The sequence below is a fragment of the Microtus oregoni genome, unplaced genomic scaffold (assembly GCF_018167655.1).
Source record: "Microtus oregoni isolate MIOR12 unplaced genomic scaffold, Mior012 000003F_ref0000135, whole genome shotgun sequence".
NCBI classification, from domain to species: domain Eukaryota; kingdom Metazoa; phylum Chordata; class Mammalia; order Rodentia; family Cricetidae; genus Microtus; species Microtus oregoni.
The window spans coordinates 65,495,712-65,512,909 of record NW_024543062.1 but is presented as its reverse complement, the minus strand read 5'-3'; the positions used below and the strand labels follow the sequence as shown (position 1 = coordinate 65,512,909).

The 17,198-nt window shown below is 52.1% G+C and overlaps 2 protein-coding genes across 2 annotated transcripts in view; one reads left to right on the top strand and one right to left on the bottom strand.

The window, feature by feature from the left end:
- The first annotated feature begins 783 nt into the window (after positions 1–783).
- Shisa4 (shisa family member 4) lies at positions 784–4,734 on the top strand. The gene is made up of 5 exons (XM_041648774.1): positions 784–1,016; positions 1,375–1,546; positions 2,578–2,711; positions 3,466–3,633; positions 3,947–4,734. Exons 1-5 carry the CDS (start codon positions 944–946, stop codon positions 3,991–3,993), a joined length of 594 nt encoding a protein of 197 aa, XP_041504708.1. The 5' UTR covers positions 784–943; the 3' UTR covers positions 3,994–4,734.
- A 3,479-nt stretch (positions 4,735–8,213) lies between these two features.
- The window catches only part of Lmod1 (leiomodin 1), a 45,054-nt gene continuing 36,069 nt past the window's right edge, over positions 8,214–17,198 (bottom strand). The window contains exons 2-3 of the mRNA XM_041649334.1: positions 11,004–12,503; positions 8,214–10,236 (exon numbers count right to left, since the gene is read on the bottom strand). Of these exons, the coding sequence (XP_041505268.1) occupies positions 10,210–10,236; positions 11,004–12,503 (1,527 nt within the window). The 3' untranslated portion in view covers positions 8,214–10,209. The remainder of the gene's footprint in view (positions 10,237–11,003; positions 12,504–17,198) is intronic.

Sequence of the window (17,198 nt, the reverse complement as noted above, 5' to 3'; positions counted from 1 at the left end):
AAGCCTGGTTTGTTGGCGCACAGACCATGACCTCTAAGTGCTGTAGCAACTCTCCGTGGATTTGTAAAGGTAGATCGGCTTTTCCTACCCTGACACCCTCCACCTGTAATTAGCCTGAGTTGGTTCTGATAGCTAATGCAGTATTTTTGCAGGCTGGCTCCACGAAGTAAAAGGTTTCCACTGTAAAGTGTTTAACAGGATGGGTCCCAAATGGCTCGGGCCATCCCTACTGGTGAGGAGTGAGGCTCCAGATGGAGAGCTGTCCATTCAGAGGGGGAAGGAGCCATCTCAGGGAGCCAGTGCAGCTGCCAGGGCCCAGGCCTGTGGGCACCGACAGGGACAAAGCCGCTCTGAACTTTCTCTCAATGGGTGCCTGTTTCTAGGAATGGGGGCAGGGTGACTCTGCCCCTCTCCTCCCCCTGCAGGACATCCAAGACTGGACACTACAGAAAAGGAGATCCCACACAAGGAAAGGTGCGGCCCATGTCCCTCCAGGGTTGGTCCATGAGCTGGACATTAGGAGGTGGCACCAGGATCAGTTTCTGGGGTCTGGGATAATGATTGGTCTCAGGAGAGGGGCGGGCGCAGGGCACAGCAGGGCCTCCCTGACCGCAGTGTCCAGCTGTTGGCTGTGCCCTTAAGGGCTCAGACTGAAGGAGTCATTGCACTGTCGGGGACAGGGAGAGCAAGGTTGTTTCCTGGGGTGAGGGGCGCCCAACTGGTACTGAGGCTGGGTGGGCGTCGCTGGTGGGCAGACCCCTGGGCGGGGCCTGGGCAGGGTTACTGCGGGCGAGGCGTTAGTCCCGCCCCGAGGAGGCGGGAGAGAAGCCAGAGCCTGTCCGCGGGCTGGGCGGTGCTGCAGCTCCCGCCGGCCGGCTTCGTCCAGCTTTGTCCTGCGGCCCCTTTTTCAGGCCGTCCTGGCCGCTCCCAGCCCCCTCCTGCCATGCCGCCCGCGGTGTCCCACGGGGCCGTGCCGTTGGCTGCCGTCGTCCTGCTGGTTCTGGGGACTCCTCTGGGTAAGGGATGGGGAGCCACAAGGATGAGTGAGGTGGGGCGGGATCGGGGAGGGGTTAAAGGGATCGGTCAGTGTCCCTGGAGACTATCCTCAGGCTGTCCTCCGGCTGTCCACGCGCCCCAGACGCTTCTCAGGTGCCCCTGGAACAGGAAGAAAGGGCGCTGAGAGGTCAGGCAGTGGGAACCTAACCCCAGGCGCGGGGTTCAGCTTCAGGAAGAGGGGGGTTTCTAGAGTTTCGAGGCCGAGCCCCTCAGGGTGGAAACAAAAGTGAGCCTTCAGCTTCCCAAGCCTGTGGGGTTGAGGGTGGCCAGAACTAAATTGGACTGGTGTCCACTGGGCACCCAAACCCCTGCCCGCAGCGCAAGCGAATGAAGACTGCTTGTGGTATCTGGATCGGAATGGCTCCTGGCATCCGGGATTTGACTGTGAGTTCTTCACCTTCTGCTGCGGGACCTGCTACCAGCGGTACTGCTGCAGGGACCTGACCTTACTCATCACCGAGAGACAGCAGAAACACTGCCTGGCCTTCAGGTGGGCTGTGGACTCCCTGGCCACCCTCTCTCGAGGCCTCCCGCTGCCTCCAGTACCCACCTCCACATTCTTAGCTGAAGGAGTCACCAAGACTCCAAATGGTGACAGAGAGCTGGTTGGTTGATGTTAGTTATCATGGGCTTGCCTGGGCTGTTTTCAGAAGCTTCCTGTATCCTGGCAGATCCTGGGAGGGAGTGTACCCGGTTAATACTCAAACTGCAGAGCGGCTTTGTAGACGCTCTGGCAAGAGGGCAGGAAGAAGACTTGGGTTTGGGTCCCAGGCCAGCTTCATACTAGCAGTGTGATTTTTCCGAGACACTTGTCCTCTATGGATCAGTTACCTTTTAAAGAATATGGAAGTTGTTATCCAGTCCTGGTGCCTCACACCTATAATTCCAACACTCAGGTGGCTGAGGCAGGAGGATCAACGTGAGTTCCAGACCAGTCTGAACTATAAAGTGAAGCTGTCTCAAAAAACAGATAAACAAAAACAGAGTTGCCCAAATTAAAGGTTTTGTTACCCTCCCGTCCCCTCCCCCCACCTGACCCAGCTCAGTGTTGAAGCTGGGTTTAGTTTAGGTCCTTATTACTGTCAACATTGCTTCTGTTAAGTGACACTCTTAGCCCCCAAATTAGTGGTTTCAAACTTTTTTAAGGGACCTGCAAACATATAAAACAGATATAAGGGGAAATGTCAAGTGAGATTTGATAATAATGACCCTATGTTATTTCAAAGGCTCCTTTGAGGCCAACACATTTTAAATCTAACCACTTAATGTGTAGATGTGAAACCAGGAGTAGGTGGGCACACCACAAATCCCAGCATGCTTCACACTATCCAGCCAGAGAGCATAGCCTCCTGGGAAGTAGAGGTCTCTAAACTCTACTAACAAGGTGGGCAGAATTAATCTCGCAAGGAACCCCAAGCCTTAGCATGCTGTGGCTGCCTGCTGGCCAGGAGTTGGCGCCAGCACAGTGAGGACTTCCTTCTGAGTGTTGGAAGGTGAGAGGACCTGTTTTTTTGTCTAAAGTCCCAAGACCATAGCAGGCATCGCCTCTGCTGTAATCCTCTTTGTCGCTGTGGTTGCCACCACCATCTGCTGCTTCCTCTGTTCCTGTTGCTACCTATACCGAAGGCGCCAGCAGCTCCAGAGTCCATTTGAAGGTATGCACAGCACCAGGCAAGGGGAGCCTGAGGTGGGCTGGGCTGATTGCTGCCGAGGGCACCAAAGGGATCGAGGATTGGTGAATTCTCTAGTAGTGAGTGTTTCTGGGTGCCTTCACATGCCACCCAGAAACGTGTCCGGGAGCATATGGGAACACGTGTGCTCTTGTGTGTGCATGCACATGCGCATTCAGTCGTTCACAGGAGGGTACCTGTTGATGGTAAGTGGGCAGCAGGTATAAGCGTGCCTGTGGCTGGGTATATGGGGTGGGGTCTGTGGTAGTGGACATTAACTGGGTGCGTTCCAGTACTTTGGATGTGTGTTTGAGTGTTGCATGTAACTGCTCAAGCCCGATAAACATGGAAACAGTGACACCATATGGGAGATGAGTGTGGGAGGGGAGGAGTGGAGGAGGACCCCCTTAGTGACAGCTGTGCTTTGTTACAAGACACCAGCCTCTGGAGCTGCCCATTTTCTACCCAACGGGGACATTCCCCATGCTAGGCTCTGCCTTCTGACGGCTCGGAAACCTGCCCAGGGGAACAAACTTGGTCAACACAGACTGACCCGCGTAGCCTCATACATAGCTCTCTATTCAGCTCTGGGCAAGCAAGCTTTGGGAGGCAGAGGCCACGACTGGTTACCTAGAAGCCTGCTGGGCAGTTGTCAGGGTGCTTACCTTGGTTTCCTGGACAGGAGGAGGTTTCCATGGGAGCTGGGTGTTTAAAATGCTGATTCTTGTCTCTCTTCTAGGCCAGGAGATTCCGATGACAGGCATCCCAATGCAGCCAGTATACCAATACCCTCCGGACCCCAAAGCTGGTCCTGTACCTCCCCAGCCTGGTTTCATGTACCCACCTAGTGGTCCTGCTCCCCAGTATCCTCTCTACCCAGCTGGGCCCCCAATCTACAACCCTGCAGGTAAGTGTATAGCCTGGAATCCTTGTTCCTCTTGTTCCCACCCACCCTTGCTCCAGGACCTTCCCCCACCCCGCCCCTGAAGCTGAGGAATGAACCCAGGGCCTTGCGCTTGCCAGCAAGCGCTCTACCACTGAGCTAAATCCCCAACCCCATCTCCAGGACCTTACCTACCTCTCTCACTGCTAACCCTTTCCCAGACTCCTTCCATTTCTCCTTGGAAACTTGTAGGCTTCTCTTCCCATGGAACCTGCACACCATGGGGGGGAGGCACTCCTGGCCCCACTGACCCTCATCCTGTCTCCTTGGTTTTCAGCTCCTCCCCCCTATATGCCACCACAGCCCTCTTACCCAGGAGCCTGAAGAAACAGCTGTGGCTCTGCTGTCCCTTCCATGATGCCGTTTTTTGGGAGATTCCCCATTCTGTACCTGCATCCAGCCCTGGGGGTGGGCATGGGTCTTCTAGTCACCAGACCCCAGATCAAGCCAAGCCTTGGGCCGTCCTGGGGACAGAGCCCCAGAGAAGTGGAACGTGAGCTGAGTTGGAACCAGGCCATAAATGAGGGGTGGGTAGGGAGGGCTTGGGGTTCATGAGCTATTTTTACTGGGAGGCAGAGTAAAGTGAGAGCCCGGGTCACAGTCTCTGTTTTCAGCAGTCCCTCTGCTCCCAGGATCCCAATCAGAAAGGTTGGGCCCCTCCTAATTGCCCTCTTGGGGCTGAGATGGAGACAGTGGGGGACTCTATCAATGGCTGGCCACAGCACTTCCCTCTGGCTGCCCCACTGGCCAGAGCTCAGGCCTGCAGGATTAAAGCTGTAATGATGTAACTCCTGTCAGTGGAATCATTGGCTCCATTCACCCCTCTCTTAGCCCTGCCTTCTACCAAACCCAGACCTCTGCCTGGTCCACATCCCACAGCAGGGGAGGGCAGCACCAGTGGGAGGAGCGCTCTACCATCATCCCCATCCCAGGCAGAACCCCTGAGGATCCCTGGGCTGTTTTCCAAAGTGAGATGGATTTGTGGCCCCACCAGCATTTTGGGGCCAGGCCTCTAGAACATCCGAGGCACTACCAGCTATACAAAGCACCTGTCCATCCAAGCACACTTAGATTTGGGTCTCACCACTGTCTGACCTTGAGCTTGAGTATGCTTCTGAACGTCCCCAAACCCCAGTGCCTTCATCTGTTTGGCGGCGATAGTTGTCAGAAAGATGAGCAATGGAATTGAAACGCTGACTCTGTCCTTCCTTCCTGACCAGAGGCCCAAGGCTAGGGGCCAAGTGGAGAGACGTGACCACCCAACAGACTGGTGTAAGGTGTTGTTGTCAACTGCTTGATCCTCTTGGGTGCTAAGGTGTCAGGTCCTTCAGGCCCATACCAGGAGCCCAGGGTAAGGTATAATAAGGATGTGAAGGCTAGGGCTGGAGAGATGGCTCAACCTTTAAAGGCTAGGCTCCCAACCAAAAATACAAGGGTTGTGAAGGCTACCTAAGGAGGGACTTGAGGGTGGCAGTGGGTATCCAGAACTGTCTGCCAGTGTTCCTTTGTTCTGACACTTGAAGTCACAGTCTTTATGCTCCACTCTCAAGACATCTGGTGACAAATGCAGGAAAGAGAATTCCATAGTTTTGAAGTTTGGCAATACTGGGAATGGGACTGGGGGCCTTAGGCATGACAGTTAAGTGTTCTGCTCTTAAGACACATCCCAAAACTGTTTTAATAGTTTTGATTCAAGTAGGGAGAATGTCAGCTTACCCAGTGTCCCCTTCTCCCAGCTCCCTAAATTCAGCCTTTTTTTTTTCAACCACCCTCAGGAAATCTAGCTCAATGTAGCCTCTGGCTTCTGGCTTCCAGCACCCCTCCAGGTTCTAGGTAGGGACATTGTGGTCACCATGTCCTCAGGGCCCTCTGTAGCCACATACCCAGGGGGCATTACCCCTTATTATATAATCTAGAAGGCAGGAGCTTTGAGGCCTGAGTCATAGACTGCCTTGCGCAGTGATCTGCTCCTGAGTGAATTCACAGCTTTCCTTTCCTGGGTGAAATCAAGGGGCACATGAATTTCCCCCTGAACATGAACCTTGTCACAAAGGGGTAGCTGATGCTACTGGCCCACAGCTACAAATTTACTTTCTCCTTGAGGGTAGGGGAAAGAGATGGAGCTGGCATGTACAAATTCTTCCGTCACACTTGAGAAGACTAGCCAGGCAGTGGTGGCACACGCCTTTAATCCCAGCATTCGGGAGGCAGAGGCAGGCGGATCTCTGTGAGTTTGAGGCCAGCCTGGGCTACAAGAGCTAGTTCCAAGACAGGCTCCAAAGCTACAGAGAAACCCTGTCTTGAAAAACCAAAACAAAAAAAAAATAAACAACAACAACAATTTAAAAAAAAAAAACACCCACGCAAGAAGACCATCTTTGCCTGGAAGCTAAGGTGAGAGGTACAAGATAAGGTTCCCAAGATTTGGAGAGAAATGGTGTTAATGTTTAAGGGCCCTAACAGAATTCACTGTCCTTGAGTCAACAGTCTGGGACCAATGACAAGTTGCTTTGTAGTATAGGGCAGGAGGCAGGTTTACAGCCGCCAGAGCTGCCTGTGGAGAAGGGCTAGCTCCAGTGAACACAGCCAAGAAGAAAGGAGAAACCTTGCAGGGTAGGGAGAGGGAGGAGTCAGCGGAGTTCTGTCACAGCCTGGAGCTCTTTCAATGAGGGTAGCATTCCAACCCCCCAGCACGCCTGAGGGAGCCTAGAGGGGGCTGTACCTGCCCCTTTCCATCACTTAGCACCCCTGAAAACCAACAGACATCTCAGGAACACAAGCAGGGCTGCCGGAGGGTCAGACAGTAGCCATTAAGAACTAGGGGACTTTCCGGCCATGGTGGTGGAGACAAAGACAGGTAGATCTCCGAGTTCAAAACCAACCTGGTCTACGGTGTGAGTTCCAGGATAGCCAGGGCTCCATAGAGAAATCCTGTATCGAAAAACAAGACAACAACCAACTAATATTGTAAGACCCTAATGATGTAAGTGGGGTCTTACTGGACTAGGAGGAAACACTTAACAGCCTAGGGGCTGGTATAGGAGATCTGGTTGAAGAGGAGAGGTGTTTTGTTTTAACAAAAACATTGGCCTATAACTGCCAGTGTGAGGCTCTGGGATGAAACACACACAAACCCAGGCAAACACGAATTCCGGTGTGGGTATTCATCTGGGGTGAGGGTGTCAGAGCTCCAAGGGATTGGGAGGGGCTTGGGGGCTGGGAAAGTAGGGCAAAGATAGCATGGGAATACAGTGGAGCCGATGAAAAGGTTAAGAAAGGGAATCATGGCTGGCTGGAGAGATGGCTCAGTGGTTAAGAGCACTAATTGCTCTTCCAGAGGACCCGGGTTCAGTTCCCAGCACCCACATGATAGCTAACAACTGTCTGAAGGAAAGGACCAGGGGCTGGAGGGCTGGAGAAGGGAGTTCCAGAAGGGCAGAAGGCTTTCAGGCAATATAGGCCACCCAATGGATGTTGTACCCCTGGTCCTGGGCCTGACTTCCATGCTGCCTTCAGCTGGATAGCATCTGCCGTCCTCGATGGGGGCTGTGCTCTGGAAAACTTGGTTTTCCAGAAAATCGTGGTCTTGAGTGAGTGACCCTTGTCCAGGTCTTAGTTCTCAACGGTAGCCAGACCTGGAGCCGTTTGCGCTCCTGAGAGCCTCAGCAACCTCCGGTGCCCACTTATGATGTCAGACAGACCCATGTCCCAGGCTTTGGCGTCTCCTGGCAAGGGAAAGTGGAGCCAAGTGAGAGCAAGAGAAGGATTTCTCGGTTTGGGGGCAGCAAACATGGAATGGAACCCGGGGAAGAACAGGGAAGACGACGCGGAGGAAGCTACTCGGAGAGGCTGAGGTCAGGTGTCTTCTCCCGTGGATCTATTCTCAAGGGGAACCTGGAGTTGAGTCTGGATTCATTAACTTGAACGATCATTTGCTTTCTTTGAACCCCCTCCCCCCTTTTTTTTCTCTCCCTTGTAAAACGCAGAAGCTGGATGTGGATAGCTCTTTTCTAATACTAGTTCAGGCTCTCCTCAGTTTTAGACAGAGGGTTCTAGTGCGGCAGGCTAGGTGACTACGGGTTCGGGTGCGGCAGGCGGACCGCGGAACACGTGGAGCTGGCAGGAACGCTTCTGCGAATCCCGCAGATCCTGAGCGTAAGCTTCCGCTCCACACTTGGCTCCTACCCCGGCGCTGCACCGACAGTCGTGTAGTTGGGGCCAAGGTCCCTTCCCACCCTCTGGTCTTCTCCCCTGACCTCCGCGGCCAGCTCTAGGTCCAAGCTTTAAGCAGCTCTGAAGAGCAGAAAGCCTGGGACGCAGTTTGCCTCGAGGTGGCGCTGCGCTCCCACAATCAAGCTTTAAACGCACTCAGAAATGATTACATCATCCCAAGCCTAGAGGTCTCTGGGAGGAGGTAAGGCGTGACTACCCCCTCCTTCATCACCACCCCCCCCCCCCGCCCGGTTTCGCACCCCCACCGGCTAAATCGTGTTTTCATTAAAAACGCTGCAAAGATGAAAGGTTCTTGAAGGACACTTTAAGGCTAGAGATTGGCTCAGCACACGCATTTAATACACACAGCCTCGGCGGAAAGATCTGAGTTCAAGGTTAGCCAGGTCTATATAGAAAAAAAAATACTACTAGCTGGGTTAGCTGGTTCTGTCTGGCCTTCAGTGCCATTGTAAAACACTATCACCGGTCCGTTTTTCAGAGGCAGAAAGGAGTGAAGACCTCAGTCCTGCCTCTTATTAGCCATGTGCACATGCTCCGCTGACTAATTCTATCTGCAAAACAGCGAGGCTGTTAGCTTCCAGGGGCTTGGCTGAAAGATCAGCAGAAGACACCCTTAAGCATCTAGCTAGTGCCCTGTACCCATCATGTGCGAGCTTGTGGGCTTGGCTCCAAATCACACCCTTGGAGAGCCGAGAGCCAGCTGGTTTCTCTCCTCCCCGGGAATACCCGTTACTTAAGCAGTGGATGGGTTGGGGAGGAATGGGGTCGGAGTGGACGCTGGGATAGGAGTTGACTCTCTCATTTAAGCCTGTTCTGCTTCTGTAGGGAGGTAGGATCCCACTCATATTCCAAGCACTCTGCTCTCCACTACTGAGGTTAATCATAAATAAAATAAAATAAAATAAAATAAAATAAAATAATGGAGGCAGCAAACCTGTCTGTGACCAAGAGCCAAGGTGGCAGTTTCATGGCGCCACAGCTCCCTCCAGGTCAGTAAGAATCAGAAAGAGACTTGTGAGGGCAGTGTTGGGGGTGGAACCTGAGGCCTCTGTGTTAGCCATAGGAGCTAACACTGAGCTTCACCCCTAACTGGGCCAGTGGTGGCTCTGTCTCCAGCTGGAGCACCCTGGCCTGAAGTCACCCTGGTGCAGGTGTTGTCCTCACTCAGTCACTCTGGTTCTCTGTGCCTTCCTTGCCTATAACTGCTGTGAGTTGAGGAGCTGGCCCTGAGCCCACAGTATGAAGAGTCCCAGAAGGATCGTCCCTGAACGTGCCTAATATAGCCATCCCTGGGCCTGTGTGCCTCGTTGCCCTGTCACCCCTGAGAACAGTTCTGGGCATAGATATAAGGCAGAGAGACTGACTGAGGAGCAGCCCTGGAACACCAGGTCAGGAGGTTGTCTCCTCGGGAGTTCAAGCACTCCCCCATACCGCCCTTTCTGCAGCGTACAGCACAGGCTCCACAGTTGGTGTCCACAAAGACCTTGAACGGTTTGGCAGAGACCCTGAGCTTTTGGAGGCCTTCTAGGGAACCTGGAGTGGACGTCAGAACCATTAACACATGAAAAGAGGTGAGGCATGGCCGCTGGCAGCTAAAGGTTTGCATATATTATCAAAATCTTATGGAAAAACAGATATATAGCTATTTATACAGCAGCAGGTGATGTGAAGAAAACGTCTGCTTTGGCATCAACCCTTCATGTCCGTCCAGCTGCTGTCTTTCCACTTCCATTTGGAGCCTCCTCTCTGTCAGGCACCTCCAACCAGGCCTGCTGCCCAGGCACAGCAGATAAAGGGGTTGGTAGCCTCCTCAGCTCTCCTGCTCTGCCCTTGGACCCCCATGCCCTCTCCATCCGTCTACCATTGCCCCATAGAGAGCCACTGGCCCAGCAGCTTCCCCCAAGGGCTCCTCAGAGGCCTGAATCCTGGCCCTGGAGGCAGTGAGGCTGGGGTGGATGTGTGGTCCCTGGGAGACATCCTCTCTGCATTGGAAGCCTTTGGCAGCATGCCTGCTACATGGGATATGACGGTACCATCTTCTCTGTGACGTGCTCAAAGAACTCCTCTTGTCCAGGAACTTCAGCTCCAGGTTTCAAAGCAATTTTTGGAGAGCCTCGGAGACAAGAAAAGGAAAGTGAGAAGAGACGAGGTGTCTTCCCTCGAGCATGGCCCAGGTCTCGCGCTCTCCCACGGTGGACAGGGACAACTGCGACAGCTCAGCCAGGGTGGGGTGGCGGGGGTTGGTGTAGCCCTGGTACTAGAGTCTGGGCAGTCATGGCATTGGCACCGGTGCCCAGATGCCTGGTCCTATTGGAGCAGTTTGGGCACCTCCACCTGTAAGGCAAAGCAGAGGCCGGTTAGCTCAGGGAGCCCAACAGGGTACCCTAGAGTTCAACTCGCTTTCCTTCCTTGCAAAAAGATAACAACCCAAACACCTCAGTGTGTGTCTGTGGGGTGGGTGAGTGAGGTGTTGACAGCAAGGGTTACAGCTGGTTCTTCTTTATGGTTAGTCTTTAGTCACAACGATAATGGAGGTAATGGGACAGCCTAATTAGGGCATTCGGTTAGGATGTCCTGATTCAGGGGTCCAGTCAGGAAGACAAATGACCCTGGACTCTGTCACTCAAGTAGGACTTCCAAGGAGACAGGGGTGTAAGAATCAAGAGATCCCGAGACATTCATGTGTCCAAGACACTGGTCATTTAAAGTAGACTCTCCCAAGGGGTGACCTTTAGGGCAGACTAGCCCGTGGACTTGGGTTGATCCTGAGAGTAAACAAAATAGACCCAAAATTATTTTTGTTTGAAAAAAAAAATGGAGAAAAAAAAAAAGCTTGCAGGCCGGGCCTTTGGCAGCCTTGCATATAGGGGCCATTTCTCCATCCCTAGGGCAATGCAGGTTTGATTACAGGTGGAGAGGCGGAAATGTGAAGTGGGAGGCCAGAAGTGCTGTAAAGGAAGGGGCCTTGCCTCACAGAGAGGTGTAGGGACCTGAGGCCCTGTGGCTGGATGTGGGCTCCTCAGCTTGTGTTCCCTTATACCCTTCCTTCTCCTACAAGCCTAGGACTGTCCTGGCCCACAGCCGTGCCCGCCATCACTTACCTTCTTCAACTGCTTAAGGTTGCTGGAACGGATGGCAGCCAGGAGCTGGTCACGTGAGTTCTTCTCCTGGGCAGGGAGCACTTTGTCTCCCATCTTCCTCTGGGTAGCTGGTGACAGTGAGTTCTTGAGATTCTCCATGATAAGGGGTGGGGCCAGGGGAGGGGGAGGGGGAGGCGGGGCTGCCGGAGCACCTGCTTTCTTAGGTGAGTTCTTTGGAGCAGACTTTGGAGATGGCTGGGGTGATGGTTTGGGGGAGCCCTTGGCCAGAGCCCCAACTTTGGGCACCTCCAGCCGGTCTTTCTTCTCTCCGCTGGCTTCCTGGGCCTGCTTTTGCTCTTGCAGCCGTTTCTGTCGCTGCTTGTCCATGTTGCGGCTGAGCAGATTGGTGACGGTCATCCGGGGCCCAGCCAGCTCAAAATGGTAGCCCAGCTTGAGCAGGGTGGTGTTCTCCTTGAGCAGCTTGGCGATCTCCATCTCGGTCTTGCCTCCACAGATGTGCCTCTGGTTGTGAAAACGCAGCTCTGTCAGCGTGTTGTTCTGGAGGAGGGCCCGGAAGATGGCCAGGATGCCTTTGCCAGTGATGTGGTTGGAGTCCAGGTTGAGGCTGGTGATGGTCTTATTGGCCTTAAGCATGATGGCAATGGCAAAGGCCACGTGGTCGTCGGCCCGAGTGTTGGCCAAGGCAAACACCTTGACCACGGTGTTGAACTCCAAGGCCTCGGTGAAGCGGACCAGGATTTCATTGGTGATGCAGTCGGAGTTGTTGACATTCACCTCGGTCATCTCTGGGTCATTGTTCTTCACTCGCTCCAGAGGTTCATCAAATATGCTGGGAGCTGCTTCCTCCTCTGCTCTGGCTGGCCCTTCAGAGGGTTTGCTGGGGCCACTGGGGGCCGGCTTTTCTGAGGCTTTGGTCTTGCTCTCTTCCTTGACGTCCTTATCAGGTCTGTTCTCTTCCTTCTTAGCCTTTTCCTCCTCCTTTCTCGAGTCTCTGTCCCCACTTCCTTTTTGTGCACCCTCTTCCTCTGCTTTCTTGTCTGTGCTCTCACTTGGCTTTTTCGGCCTCTCGTCCTCCCTTTGGGAGACTGTGCTTCTGCTCTTTGCCATCTTCTCTTCCTCTTTCTTGCTGGGCTCCTCCTCTCTCTTCTTATCTTTCTCTCTGTTCAAGCCTGCGTTCCTGACACTCCCCGTCTTGTCTTCTTCCTTCTTCGGGGCTGCCGACCTCTCCTCCTTGCCATCCTTCCCAGCCTCCTTCCTGTCCACCGCAGCCTTGACCCGGCCCTTGTCAATGCCCCTGATGGCCTTCTCCTCCTTGGGCTTCTCAGCCCCTTTGCCATCAGTCTCCTCTCGGTCCCTGGAGAAACTTTTCTTCAAAACACCCTTCTTGGGCTCTTTGCCCAGGTCTGAGTCCTGTCTGGGGCCTAGGGCCTTCCTGCTGGCATCGTTGCCCTTTTCCTCTCCGTTCTTGGCATCTGTCTTCCTCCCCACTTGCTTGCTTTCCTAAGAATTCAGAAAAGAAAAATAAACATGTAGAGCTGGCTAAAAGGGAGGGGAGGGAAGGACTGGGGGACCAGCCAAGGAGGCTTGTGGAAGTGCCCTTGAGTCTCTGAAGGACACTGGATGGGGGAAAGACTGACAGCCTGCCTCTGCTGAGCTCTGTAGTGGCAGGACTGGGTTCAGGCCTCAGAAAACGAACAGACTCATCAGATTCATGGTCTCGGGTGAGCCATGTGCGAATGGACACCTGCAGAAAGAACACGGCTTCTCCACAGAGCATCCTTAGAAATCCACGCATGCTAACACTGTCTCGTTTACAGTGTTGAATGCTTATTGTTATAGACTTGCTCGTGTTTATTTTGTTTTTTTAAAACTTATTTGTTGTGCTGGAGAGATGACTTGGAAATTAAGAACACTCATTGCTTTTCCAGAAGACCCAGGTTCAGTTCCCAGCACCACACGGAGGCTAACAACCCTGTGTGACTTCAGATGCCCTCCTCTGGTCTGCTTGGGCACCAGGCATGTAAGTGGTACCCAGATACACATGCAGGCAAAATGCCTGTACACATAAATTACAGTAAAATATTTTGTAAAAGATATATTTACTTTTTTTTTTAATTGTGTGAGTGTTTGCCTGCATGTTTGTATGTATACCACATGCCTGCAGTTCTCTCAGAGGGCAGAAGAGGGCAGAAGAGGGCATTGGACCTCCTAGAACTGGAGTCAAAGATGACTGTGAGTATATATGTAGATGCTGGGAACTCAACCTGGGTCGTTTGCAAGAACAGCAAGTGGCTTTTTTTTTTTTTTGGCGGGGGGGGTAGTGGGATGTTGAGACAGGGTCTCACTATGTAGCTTTAGCTGGCCTGGAACTTGCCATGGAAACCACACTGGCCTTGGACTCACAGAGATCCACCCGCCTCTGCTTCCCAAGTGCTAGAGACAAAAGTGTGCACCACCAGGCCTGGCCAAGTGCTCTTAACTACTGAGCCATTTCTCCAGCCCCAATTTTATTTTATAATATACATTAAGGAAACCAGCAAACTGGCTCAGCAGGCAAAGGTACTTGCCATGCAAGCCTGATAATCTTTTGATCCCCAGGTCCCATGGTAAAGAAAACCAGTTCCCAAAAGTTGTTCTCTTACCACGTGTGCGCGCGCGCGCACACACACACACACACACACACACACACACACAAGACTCCTTGAGTGTGGAGCACCTTGTGCATTTATTCTGCATTCACGATGAGTGTTTCCTAGCCTTCACTCTAATTCAGCCCTGCTCCGTAGGGGAATCAAGGGCTTTGAACACTGAATTGTGTGTGTGTGTTTTGCTAAGAATCAAACAAAGGCCTTTCGCATGCTAGGTAAGTGCTCTTATCACCAAGCTACACCCTCAGTCAAAGCCAATACATTTTCAAAAAAAAAAAAAAGTTGGAATGATCAACATAGCATTGCTACATTTTACTTTACCAACTAAGGATATTTCTAAATCTATTCTCTCTCCCATTGAATGAATATATATGCCTATACATACATATATACATGAATGTGTGTGTATATATCCTTGAAATAAAAAGGAACTAATTAATTAGCTAGATGTAATAGCTGCACTTTTCCATCAAATGTGTGTCTTCTTTTTTTAAGATTTATTTATTTATTATGTATACAATATTCTGTCTGTCTGTCTGTATGTCTGAAGGCCAGAAGAGGGCACCAGACCTCATTACAGATGGTTGTGAGCCACCATGTGGTTGCTGGGAATTGAACTCAGGACCTTTGGAAGAGCAGGCAATGCTCTTAACCTCTGAGCCATCTCTCCAGCCCCTTCTTTTTTTTTTTTTTAAGATTTATTTATTTATTATGTACAGTGTTCTGCCTGCATGTGTACCTACACCCCAGAAGAGGGCACCAGATCTCATTACAGATGGTAGTGAGCCACCATGTAGTTGCTGGGAATTGAACTCAGGACCTCTGGAAGAACTCTTTTTTTTTTTTGTTTTGTTTTTCTAGATAGGGTTTCTCTGTGGTTTTGGAGCCTGTCCTGGAACGAGCTCTTGTAGACCAGGCTGGTCTTGAACTCACAGAGATCCACCTGCCTCTGCCTCCCGAGTGCTGGGATTAAAGGCATGCGCCACCACCGCCCGGCTTCGAAGAACTCTTAATTGCTGAGCCATCTCTCCAGCCCCAAATGTGTGTCTTCTTTAACAGTTCATAGTTTTTTGTGTTTTTTTAAAAATATTTTTTATGGCTTATTTAACTTTTTATTTTATGTGCAATGGTGTGAAGGTGTCAGATCCCCTGCAACTGGATCTTCAGACAGTTGTGAGCTGCCATGTGGGTGCTGGGAATTGAACCCAGGTCCTCTGGAAGAGCAGTCAGTGCTCTTAACCACTGAGCCATCTCTCCAGCCCCAACAGTTCATAGTTTTGTTGTCTCTATTGTTTAGTAAGAACTTTGAGGGGGACTGGAAAGATGGTTCAGAGGTTAAGAGCACAGGCTGTTCTTCCAAAGGTCCTGAGTTCAATTCCCAGCAACCACATGGTGGCTCACAACCAACTGTAATGAGATCTGGTGCCCTCTTCTGGTCAGCCGGCATGCATATAGACAGAACACTGTATACGTAATAAATAAATCTTAAAAAAAAAAAAAAAAGAGCTTTGAGAGGGCCAGGCACGGTGGCACATGCCTTGAATTTCAGTACTAGGGAGGCATAGGCAGGCAGATCTGAATTTGAGGCCAGCCTGGTCTACATAATGAGTTCCAGGCTAGCCAGGACTACATTTTGAGACCCTGTCTTTTTTTTTTTTTTTAACTTTGCCAGGGACAAGTCCCTCTCTGTGGAGAACACTGGAGTCCACTGTGGGAAGCCTGCACGGTGGACTCCAGGATTCCGAGACTCCAGTGTGATTACAGATTCTGTGATGTTGATGTACCCTAGAGAGGCGGCAGAGGCTTGAGTGTTCCAGGCAGCACAGGGCACCGACCACCTCCACAGAGCCCTCATTCTCCCTGTTAAGCAGTGGTTCTCAACCTTCCTAATGCCAGGGCCCTTTAATCCAATCCCCCATGTTGATGTGACCCCCAAACATAAAGTTAGTTTCATTGCTACTTTATAAGTATAATTTTGCTGCTGTTATGAATCGTAATGTATTCGTAATACCTGTGTTTTCTGATGGTCTTAGATGACCCCTGTGAAAGGGTCGTTTGACCCCCAAAGCTCAAGACCCACTCTGCAGCCTTGCAACATTTCTACAGTGCTTGTTTCTCATTCCTGGCCAAGAGTAGAGGAAGTGGCCAATTGCCTCTGATGAGACAGGCTGGCCAACAAGCACCTAGGGTGAGGAGCCCAGAGCACCTGGGCTGCTAAGGGATGTATGTGTGTGAGGGCCTTTCCCGCAGTTGTTCTTTCTTGTTTTTAATATGAAGAGACCGGGAAGGGCTCCTTTCTTTCAGGTGTGCCCAGCTGGGTACAGGAAGAAGAGAAGGCAGGGTTTGGAAGAACAGCACTCCTTGGTACCCTCTGGCTATGCAGCCCTTCATTACCGCACCCTTCCCAGAGGGGTAGAGAAGAGGGTGATCCTACAGAAAGAGTCCGTACCCACATCACAAGCATCATACTAGGGACCAGCCCGGGGTTCCTTGGCTCCTCTACCACAATCACAACAGGCAGGCAAGGGCTTGAGGCCTGGAAGATAAGGCCTTGGACTGCACCCCTTTAAACCTTAAGCCCAGAGGGTACTATTGTACAGAGTGTCACTGGAGCTGTTGGTGGAACTGAGGCAGAGAGGCCCTGTACTCTCTGGTTCCCAGGAAGCTGGGCTTGGTCCGTCAGTTCACCTGGGGCAGTTTTCCTTTTAGGGACCTTTGTAAAGCCCTCTTCAGATTAGCCTGGGACTCACATCTCCTATCTTACCAGGTGCATCATGCCTTCCTCTCATTGAGGGACAATGATGTAGAGCCTTGGGTGGGACCATGTCTTGAGCAAAGCTCTGGAGGTCTGGCCTGGGACAGAGCCGGCTACCTTCCTTCCTTCCTCTGCTCCCCAGATGTGCCCATCCACTGCACACTGCCCAGCCACCCCTCCAGAATGCCCAAACCGCTTGGCTCTCAGGTTTGGCTTGAAGGAGGCTGAGATCTGCAGAGATGACGACCAACCGCACTGGGCAGGCTTAGGCAAAACTGGGGTTCAGGCCCAACTGCCTCATCTGTAGCCATCCGGTCACTGCAACAGCATCTGGCCTTTCCCATTGGGGTCAAGGCTTCTGGCCCTGCCTGTGCCACACCACCCACAGAACCTCACCCATCACCCCCACCTCCCACCCCTACAGTCCCAGGCTCCGACTCAGAACTCCCAACCAAAACTTTATCTCTACATTTTTAATCTTTTTTCTTCCCAGACCTCACACCCCGACCTCTCCCCTTTGACCTTATCCGGCACCAGCTGCCAGCCCTCCAGTTAAACCTCCGAGCTGGGGTCTAGGTTGACTAGGATCTAACAAGAGGTGTGCCAACACTTTAAAAAGAACCAAATGTAAAACAGGCAGAGGGTGGGGGTGGGGAAACGTTGATTAATCACTGCTTTCCTCCAAATAGCCAGGAATGAATGGGGCTGTGGCGTGTCGGAGCAAGTGCAGCCCTAGCAGCTCAGACCTTGCCTTAAAAGGAGAAGGAGCACAGACTGCTCCCAGGCCTGGGA

Bases quoted from the DNA above. Each gene is read 5' to 3' on its own strand.
- Shisa4 (XM_041648774.1), top strand. From the start codon at position 944: ATGCCGCCCGCGGTGTCCCACGGGGCCGTGCCGTTGGCTGCCGTCGTC. The intron at 1,017-1,374 runs GTAAGGGATGGG...CCCTGCCCGCAG, and splicing joins GGTTCTGGGGACTCCTCTGG to CGCAAGCGAATGAAGACTGC. The intron at 2,712-3,465 runs GTATGCACAGCA...TCTCTCTTCTAG, and splicing joins GCTCCAGAGTCCATTTGAAG to GCCAGGAGATTCCGATGACA.